The sequence below is a fragment of the Gracilinanus agilis genome, chromosome 3, assembly GCF_016433145.1.
Source record: "Gracilinanus agilis isolate LMUSP501 chromosome 3, AgileGrace, whole genome shotgun sequence".
Classification (NCBI taxonomy): Eukaryota; Metazoa; Chordata; class Mammalia; order Didelphimorphia; family Didelphidae; genus Gracilinanus; species Gracilinanus agilis.
The window spans coordinates 81,939,399-81,949,566 of NC_058132.1; the positions used below are offsets into that span (position 1 = coordinate 81,939,399).

The following is a 10,168-nucleotide window of genomic DNA, read 5'->3' on the forward strand; positions in this document are numbered from 1 at the left end:
TCTGTCTGTCTGTCTGTCTGTCTGTCTGTCTGTCTCTCTCTGTCCCTCTCTCTTTCTCTCTCTCTTCCCCCTTCTCTCTCCCACCCTCCCCCCCCTGTGTCTCTCTCTCTTTCTCTCTGTCCCTCCCTCTCTCTGTCTCTCTGTCTCTGTCTCTCTCCCCACTCTTTCTCACCACCCCCATGGGCCGAAGGAGGGAAAGGGAGCCTGAGCATCAGTTTGTCTGTGTTACCATGTTTTTAGCCACTGTGAAGACAGAAACTAACTCCTGGTAACCGTGGGCCTACCATCCTGGCCCCTGCAGGGCCTGGAGCTTTGGGAGAGGCCCTTATCCCAGACAGGACTATTCTAGTCTAGCTCTGCCAAATGCTCATTGTATGGCTAGGAAAGTCCCTCACCCTCCCTGGACCTCAGTTTCCTGATCTGTAAAATGAGGGTGTTGGACTAGATGATCCCTGGGGATATTCTTGCACTCCCAAATAGTGCTTCTAAACATTTTTTGTATTCATCCACCTCTGAGCTTGTGCTTGTCCTGTACCCAATATTTGGAATATCCTCTTTTCTCCTTTTTTGAATTCTTCTCCCCCTTTGAAAGCCCAATTCAAATGCCATCTGCTCTGAAGCCCTTATCATTTAATATCATGTATCATGGAGCTTCAAAAGGAAGGGTACGTTGTCTAATCTTTTCATCTCCCTTGGTTGGTGGCCTGGGTATCTGGGGTCAAGGCCCTGCTATCCAAAGGGCTGGGATGATCTATGGGACTCCAGGATCCCCAAGTGCATTAAATGCAAACTTACTGTGTCTGGGCCAGCTTCTGCTTCAGGGCAGCAATGGTAGCTTCCAGCTGGTGCACTTCATCGGTGAGTCCATATTGTACCTGGTTAAGACGTGGATGAGGATCAGGGGGATCCCTCCTTCTTTGGTTCCACTGATCTAAGGGCTTAGCCCTGTGTGTTTGGGTTCTGGGATTCAGCCCTGTTCCTGACTGTGTGTCCCTGAGTCATTTCTCCTCATTCCAGAGCTCAGTTTCCCCCAGGATCCCTCTACCCCTACCATCAAGCTCTAGCAGGGGAGCTTCTTTTGTCTTTGGAGTAGGCATATGTAGAGACACACATGCACTTACCTGGTCCCTGCACAGCTCCATACTGGGCCTGCAGGTTCGAGTCTCCAGCCGGGTGTGTGCCAGCTTCAGGTTCCTCATCTTTATATGTAGGTCCTCCTCCAGGCGCCTTATGTCTTCTTCCAAATCTGCAATCTCTTCCAGGGTCTAAGAGAAGAGGCCGGAGGGTGGCTCTGCTGACTGACAGTGCCTTCAACGTCTACCTCCCCAGACCCATCCTTGGTTCTTCCCTCCCACGCCGAAGCACCCACAGGGAACTGGGGAGGCCCGTGGGCTCCTTACATTTTTCTCCTGCCACCTGAGTTCACTCAGGGCCTTCTCTAGTTCCCTCATCCACTTTCTGAAGGCAAACTCGGTGGCCACACGCTGGGCTTCCAGTTCATTGTTGGTCTGGATTAAGGGTTGGGGGAGAAAGGGGGTGAGAACAGCGACAGGGAAATACTGAAGTGTGAATGGGACGTGGGAGTGTTGCAGGGATTAGGGGAGAAGATATTATTAACCCCGATGAAGAGAGAGGGTCTGTCTAGAGGGAAAGGAAAATGGGCATATGTGTTTCTCTACGCAGACAATGAATTTATCTACGTTTGGTAAGGGTGGTGAACAGCTCCTGAGGAGGAAAGGAAATGAGTTTGCAGGAGAAGAGAGCCTGGGTGCTCCGACTTACCTCAGTAATGGTGAGGGCTATGGCCTCCCGTAGATCCGTGGAAGACTTTGCTTCAGCCTCTGCTCGGTCCTTATTGTAATGACTATATTCATCCCACTGCTGTATTGTGCAGCACCTGAGGCAACCAGAAAGGTACAGGTTCCCCCAGTAGGTCCCCAAGGGTTAGTAACGGGCCACAATCGAGTCAAACACAGGCCCCCCTTGGGTGGAACAAGGATCAGCTATGAGTACTAGAGGGGCTGTCTGGTAAGAGGGTGGGTGAGGTCTGGTGGTTAGACCAAAGGGGAAGGCAGAGAAAACAAGAGAGGAAGAAGCCTCAGGACCAGACTTACCCATTGGGGATGCGGGTAGGGTTAACTTTCAGAGAGATATTGGGGGAGTTAACAGTGAGTGAGAGGCAGGTGCGATCAATCTCTAGTGCCTCCATCTTAGATCGATGGTCACAGTTCAGTTGCTGCCGTGCCTCCTGAAGAAGGCTGTGGAGGACAAGGGCATAAAGGTTCACGGCTCTCCCACAGCCACCCAACAAGCCTAGAAAACCTCCTCCCTGGCTAGATAGAGTTTTCAGGCCCAAGTTTAGGGCTAGATCGGGGTCGGCAACCTTTTTGGCTGTGAGAGCCATAAACGCCACATTTTTTAAAATGTAATTTCGTGAGAGCCATACAGTGCTCACAGTGCCGCTCCTATAACAGCGCCTGAAAAAAAATTGACTTTATGGCTCCTACAGAAAGAGCCATATCTGGCCCTCAAAAGAGCCAGATATGGCCCGAGAGCCATACATTGCTGACCCCTGGGCTAGAGGGTCAGAGCCAAGATGGCATCTTAGTAGCAGCAAAAGCTAGAATCTCTCTGATGATCCTTCCAAACCAAATTTAGGGCCAGATCCAAGAGAGGGTTCTCTTGGGGAGAATCTGAATGAGGAAGAAGGTCTGTCTCTTCCTTGGTCTTTACCCCTCATTCGTTATAGGGGATCTTGTGCCAAAGCCCTTGGCTCCACATCTGCCCAGATACCACATTCCCCCCCAAAGGACAACTGTCATTCCTTCATCTGAGACCTCTGACTCTGGAACTAAGCTGTGTGAGTGCCAGATCTGGTTCTACCCTCGCCTTGGGGTGATGGCCTTCAGGGAGGTCTTCCCCTCTTTGGGTTTCAGTTTTCCTCTCTCTAAAAAGGAGAGGAATCATATTGGATCTTTAGCTTTAGTATTCTACAAATCTATAAACCCTTTCATTGTCTAGAGGAGGAAATCAAAGCCCAGTATGGGAGAATGACTTAACCCCAAGGCCGTACAATGAATTGCCAAGCCTCAAGTAGAACCCAGGTCTCCTGAGCTTCATCTGCAGCACTGTCTGCCTGGTATGCTGACACTAAAATGGGTAATCTTGATTCTGGGACCTTGACATTAAGATTCTTGTGCTCTGACTAAATGCCCAAGGATATGTATAGACACAGCACTTTACAGTTTTCATGGCACTTTCTCATCCATTATCTCATTTTATCTTCACAGCAGCCTTGTAAAGTAGGCAAGTGTTGAGGTAGGTCAGGCTAGGAAAGAAAGGCAGCTAAGGTTGGGGATCAGTCAGTAATGGGCCCAGAGTGAAAGGGAAGCTATGAAAATGTAGATTCCAGAAAAGGCTGTTTGGCCAGGTGGAGGCAACAGCCTAGGAGACAATATGGATGCCCTTCCAGCACTACCTCCTTCTCTACTTCTGTATACTTGGCTAGCTGGTAGAAAGAGTGGACCAGGATGAGGAAATGCTAGGCAGTTATTATACCTCCATTAGGCAATCTGGAATGAGATTTGGTAATGAGACAGAAATTGTCAGCCATAGAATATAGAATATCAGGGGTGGAAGGAACCTTAGAAATCATCTGTTCTAGCCAATTCATTTATGTATGAGGAAAATGGTATCCAAAGAGGGAATGGAATTGCTCCAGGGCACAGTTAGTTATGGTCAGATAGTGGGATGCCATTGTCCAACTCTAAGTTGGTTGACATCTTTTTTACACTAGGTTTTCAGGGAAATGTGAAAAGGTCTCAAGGTTTGTTCTCATCCTAGGGGAGTCTCTCTCTCTCTCTCTCTCTCTCTCTCTCTCTCTCTCTCCCCCCCCAACTCATTCCTTTTATTTTTTTCAATTACATGTAGAAACATTTTTTTAACAATTACTTTCTGACTTTTCGTAATCCACATTCTCTCTCCCTGCTCTCCAGGTGGCAGACAATCTGATATAGGTTATTCCTAAAGGGGTCTCTTAAGAAGGTGCAATAAGGCATCCTGGGTGAATATGACTCTGGAAGGATAGGTAGAAGGGGGAGTGGACAGGAGAGAATTATAAATGAACAAAAGTGAGGCAATCCAGGGAGTGAGGAAGTGGGGAGCGGGTAGCTTGGGAAACATGGGGGAGAGAATTTGGATGGAGATGAACATGACAGCTATCTTTAAGAATTTGAAGGACTGATATAAAGAAGAGAGACTGGCATCAAGGACAGGACTTGAAGCAGTGGATGGAAGCTTTATATTTAAGCCTAATGGGAAAAATGATTAAAAACAGAATTACCCAAAAGGGAAATAATGAAATATGCCAGGGCTGGAGGCAGTGGGCTCTTAGAGATTCTTGGCCAAGGATAGCCTTGTACTAGATTGAGATGGTCTCTGAGGGCCTGGGATTCTGTGTGATCCTTGGCAGAATCCTATCATAGCAGCTGATCATGGTAGAAGAGGATTTAGGTTCCTCCGGAAAATAATTAATGATGACTTTTCAAAGGTCCAAGCACCCCCAACCTTGAGGAAACGTGTCTTTTTTTGAGTGTCAGGGAGTCATCTATATTTGTCTCCATTTCCTTAGTACTCACTTTCTCTAACTCATCCAACCCTTTCCCAGTGGCTTCCATTCCACCATTTATATTGAAAGATCTCTCTCAAAGGATACCAACAGTATCCTTGTCTCTCTCAACCAATAATCACCAAATCTGATGACCATTATTAGTTCTCATCCATCTTGACTTCCCTTGATAGTGCTGAGACTGCTGAGGCAGTATTGACATAGAAGTTAGGGTGCTGGACTTGGAGTCAGGTGGACTCAGGTTTGAATCATGCCTCTGATTCCAGCGGTGTGACCACAGAGCCTTTCTAAACCTTATCTGTAAATTGGGACTAAATGTTGCCTATAGTACCTGTGCTTTACAGAGCTGTTATGAGGTTTGAATGAGATAATAATGTAAGTAAAGTTCTTTGTGAACTTCAGATCATCCCCTATTATTGTTGCCAGTCACTCCTCCTTCCTCCTGAACACTCCTCCTCTTGGCATCAGAGTCATTGCTCTATACTGGTTCTCCTACCTGTCTGACCAAACCTTCTTAATGTACTTTTCTAGATCATCATCTATTTCTTGCTACCACACCTCTGGCCGAGCCCTGGTATCCCTCATGAGTCTCTGTTCTGGGACCTTTTCTCTTCTCAGGTTACACATTATTTTTTTGGTCATTTCATCTACATCCAAGGTTTGAATTCCAGGACATTGATGACTCTGAAATCTGCATATTTCTAGCCCTACTATCTCCCTTGTATTCCAAAATTCTGTATTTCCAGTTCCCTACTGACTATCTGCATACCCTGTTAGGACTTGCAACTCAACATGTCTAAAGCATCTCCTTCCTCACCTCTCCAAACCATTTCTTCCTCTCAAATTCTGTGGTTTGGTTGATGCTACTATTATTTTCTCAGGTTCCTGGATTCAAAAGTTTGGTATCTTTGACTTTCTGCTCTTCCTCACCTTTCCTTTTCACCTCATTTAATCGGTTGCCATGTCTCATTAGTTCAATCTCCATTACATCTCTTGACTTGTTTTTCCTATTCACAGTGCCACTGTTCTAGTTGAGGCTCTCATCATCTCATTTAGCTGCCTAAACTAGTCCCCCTGCCTCCAGGTTCTTCCCTTGCCAATCAATCTTTCATATAGTTATCAAAATCTTCCTATGGCACAGGTCTCATCATGTCACTCCTTTAAAGAAACCTTCAGTGATCCTCATATTGCTTCTAGCAAAAAAAAAAAAAATACAAGTTTCTTGGCATTTGAATCCCTCCTCAATCTGACTCCAAATCTACTTTTTCAACCTCTTTGGCATTTGACTCATCACACATTCTGGGCTGCAGCCTAACTGGAATTCTATCTCTTCCCTAAATCCAGAATCTCATTTCCCACCTCTTTGACTTTGTCCAGGATGTCCCCAGGCCTGAAATACACTACTCTGTCTCGCCTTCCAAAATCCCCATTATCATCCTAAAAGGCAAGCTGAGGCACAGGGTCCAACTCTCTCCATGAACTCTCTCCTTCTCTAATATCTACATATGCCCAGATTTGTGTTCTTTCTTGACTCAGATTTTCTTAAAACATATTGCCTGGATCTCTCCCTTGACCTGGTCACACTCTACTTTGTGTCCGCTTCCTCAGTGGTGGCTCTTTCTGTCCCGCCCCCCTGAGTATAATTTTAGTTCTTTGATGGCAAAATGTGTTATTTCTTCTCTTTGTATCCCTGGAATTTAGTGGAGAGCCTTTCACCTAACAGTCACTTTGTGTGCTGAGTTGAATTGAATTCTGGGGTGGGAGGGTGACCATTACCTCCACAGAATCCACATGTGGGAGAGACAGGTGTATAGCACCCATCTCTAAGTCTAAGTCCACCGGGAAGCAGGTTTTGACTCTTGTTTCATCTCCCCACATTACTGCCATTCTAGTTGAGCCCTCATCATCTCTCACCCAACTTCCTAAACTGATTCTATATCTCCAGGTTCTTCCCTCGCCCATCAATCCTTCACATAGTTGCCAAAATAATCTTCTTAAGGCGTAGGTCTCATCACGTCCCCCTCTATTTTTCAGCTAATTCCAGATCATGCACAATCCCCCCCTACCCAGAAGCACGCGATTCCATGTCTGCTCAATAAATGCTGGATGAATGGATGCCTCTCATTTAGGACGTGCAGCCACAAGGACATCGGCACTCATACACACTGCACAGAGAAAGCGTGGCTACACATATATCCCATGGGAGGCATTCAAGCACACCAAACACACGTTGTAACAGACACAAGTATGTGCAAAAGCAGGCGCGCACACGTACGGCCAGGCTGCCCCCCACACTTGCCTGTGAGCACAGTCCTTACCAGAGCTGCTCAAAGGCCTCTCTGACCCTCTGCTGCAGGGCTTGCTTGGCAGAATCAATCACCTCTACTTCCTTGTGCAGCTCTTCCTCCACAGAATCCTTCACCACATCAATGTCTCGCCGGCTTTCCCTCAGTGTTAGGCACTCAATAGTCACATCTAGAGGGAGGTTCTTGCCCTGCAGGGCCCTCTCCGCCGCCTCCTTCGTCTGGAGATGAAGGGCAGGGGGAATAAAATCCATAAGGAGTCTCCTAAGTTGGGATGCTGCCCTATCAAACCCTCTTGGCACTAGAGTGGATGTCAAGGGTGAAATGCCAACTGAGGCGAGCAATACCTCCCTGCCCACGAGGGATGCCACCCCATGATGTCTGGGCACCCAACTTTATACTGCGCCCTCAGTTTCCTTGCCTGTGTCAGGTTATCGATCTCGGCATCCATGTCAGACAGACTTTTGTCTAATATCTCCTTCCAACGGTCGACAGAGTCTATGTGCTCTGATAGGCGGGTCTGGTTGTCGCGTTCATCCCATATGGTCTGGAGGAGAGAGACGGAGTTGTGGGAGAGGGACGTGACGCAGTGGAACAAGGACTAGTCCCGAATCCTGGCTCTGGCGCTAAATGGCTGTGTGATTTCAGGTAAATTGCTTAATCGGCCTCTTTAAGATGAAGTTTCTGCTCTGCATAATTCACCTTACAATGTAGTTGTGCTTTGGAAAGCCTAAAGCATCCTTATAGCTAGGAGAGTTGTTGGCAGTGGAGTTCAAGGGCAAAGAAGGAAAGGGGTGCATGTATGTCGCTGTGCCCATTTCATGGGATTCTTTCTCCCTACCTGATTGTTGGTATCATTTCGGAGAATTCGGGCCTCTTGTCTGATTATGTGGGAGGCATCTCGCTGCCTCTCGGCATTAGAGGAAAGCAGCTGGCGGTTAATGTGCCAATCGGGGAGTCGGAAGCGCTCACCAGGCTTCTCACTCAAAGTAGCCATGGTTCAAATTTGACAGGGGCACTCGCACCCCAACCCTGGAAGCCTTGTCTGCTGGACAAAGAAAAAGGAGGCCTGACGGAAACCATCTAACAGTTTCTTTCCACCCCTCTATCCCCCCATTTGCTTCCATATATTTTCCTCTCTGCCTACCTCCCCTTCTCCCATCCTGAATGAATTTAAAGGTATTTTCTCTAGGAAGTTTGCTTCTCTTTTCCCAATGTATGTGCATCTTTGGACAGAGGAAGAAAATGGGGGGGGGGCAAGCCCCTCTTTTTTCAAGCTCCAGAAGATAATCAGCAGGCCCCTGAGAAAGGACCCCAACTAGGTAAACTGAGACTACGGGGCTGAGCTGAGCGAACTGAGGGAGCCACCGCTTTTCCTGCCTGTTGGCAGAGGAAGATGGCCTGGTGAACAAGAGCATCAGGACCACCTCTTCCAGGAGCGCCAGTCGTCATGGACTCAGGCATGTCTCCTCTCTCCAAACCCTACGACAAGCTTTGGGCCGGAGGTTCCCAGGGGCAGCCCTCGGGGGACTCAGACGGGCTGAAAGCTCCCGAGAGGGGCCTCAGCGCCTCAGAGCCTTGGAGGGATGCCCAGTGTTCCCCGTCTCCCAGGAGAGGCTGGAAGGGCGACTGAGGAGCAGTTGGGAGCCCAACTGACGCTCAGGTGACTAGGAGACGTTTCCCCGTGGCTGCGAGGATGGCCCAGGTTTGCTCGCCGCTCCCTTCTCCCAGCTCGAGCCTCCCTTCAGCGCCTCCTCACCGGTTTCTCCGGACTCCTCTTACCCCTTCCTCCTCCAACACTAGTCTCTGGTTCCGCTCCTCGGCGGTTGTTAAGCACGCCCCGGACAGTAGCTAGGCAACCGCTCTCCCGAGAGCCAATGGGAGCCAACGCTTCCTTGGTGATCTTGGCAACGCGAGTGAAGAGAAAACACGAGGGGGAGGAGGCTGGGAATCTTGGGGTCCAAGGGAGGGACTCTTTGGTGGGAGGTTTTGACGTCAGCTCCAGAGTCGTCAGGGTTACGAATAGCCAGGATTTTGTCAGTGAGAGCTCCCTTGGGAAAGAGGAAGACAAGCCGCCGGGGACTTTTGAGATGCCTGCATTCAGATCTCCAGGGGACCGCGCAGCCAGGGGCAAGTCACAAGCTCCGAGGGCTTCCGTTTCCTTATTTGTAAAATGGGCAGAGCAATGCCTGGACGGCCCAAACTCAGGGGACTGATGTGAGTACCAAATGAGAGAACCTATGCGGAGTGATCTGTGACCGGAGCGGATGAAGAAAAGCATTCGTTTGCCTTAAGAGCAATACAAAATGAGAAGGGAGAGAGAAATTTAAATCAAGAAGTGCCAAGAAACGTAGCCATTACATATCTACATATAAATATGGAAGGAAACAAGCATTTATTGGGCATCTGCTATGGGACATAGACACTATGCTAATCACTTTACACATATATCATTTGATTCTCACAATAGCCCATGGAGGTAGATACTAATATCCTCATTTTACAAATAAGGAAACTGAGGTAGTTAAAGATTAAGTGACTTGTCCAGAGTCATACAGCTAATATTTGAGTCTGTATTTGAATTCAGGTCTTTCTGATTCTAAATCTAAGCGATCTATTCATTGTACCTAGCTGCCTTATTGCTGGCATGTGCACACAAACACACTTCGAAGTAGCATGAATCCATTTCCAAGGCTGATATACAAAGGGAACCACAGTCGCAATCATTTGGAGTTCTGTCCAGCAATGCAGTCCATCCATGCTTATCCATCCCCTGACCCTTAGTCATGTTCACCCACAAATTTGCCACAAGGGGTTCACCCAAGGATCGGAAGCTTTGCATGTTTTCTCCTTATATCTTGAGTAGTCTATTGGAGAACTTGAGCTGTCCACCTTTTACCCCTTGCCCTAGCCACATGTTCTAAGATGGCTTCATAAGAACCTAATGTGCAGTGGATCAAAACATACAAACAAACAAATCTGCAAGCTGAATTTTAGAAGGGGCATTGTAAAACCAGTGTACCTCCAGAGGAGGACAACCAGGATCATGAGGGCACTTGAAATCATATCATATAGGAAGAAAAGCTATAGGAACCTGAAATATATTTGGCTTAGAGAAGAGAATTATTGGTTGAAAGAGGAGAACTATAGAAGTTAGGATCATTAGCTTTATGCCTTTAGAAGATACAAAGGGAATAAATTTGTTTACTTATTGCTCCTGAAAGCAGAACTAGGCCTA

The 10,168-nt window shown here is 47.6% G+C and overlaps 1 protein-coding gene across 1 annotated transcript in view; it reads right to left on the minus strand.

The window, feature by feature from the left end:
- The window catches only part of TEKT2 (tektin 2), an 11,263-nt gene extending 3,336 nt beyond the window's left edge, over positions 1-7,927 (minus strand). Inside the window, exons 1-8 of the mRNA XM_044671507.1 lie at positions 7,772-7,927; positions 7,352-7,477; positions 6,946-7,151; positions 2,115-2,258; positions 1,783-1,897; positions 1,401-1,508; positions 1,122-1,265; positions 796-875 (exon numbers count right to left, since the gene is read on the minus strand). Coding sequence (XP_044527442.1) covers positions 796-875; positions 1,122-1,265; positions 1,401-1,508; positions 1,783-1,897; positions 2,115-2,258; positions 6,946-7,151; positions 7,352-7,477; positions 7,772-7,927 — 1,079 coding nt within the window. The remainder of the gene's footprint in view (positions 1-795; positions 876-1,121; positions 1,266-1,400; positions 1,509-1,782; positions 1,898-2,114; positions 2,259-6,945; positions 7,152-7,351; positions 7,478-7,771) is intronic.
- Positions 7,928-10,168: the final 2,241 nt, after the last annotated feature.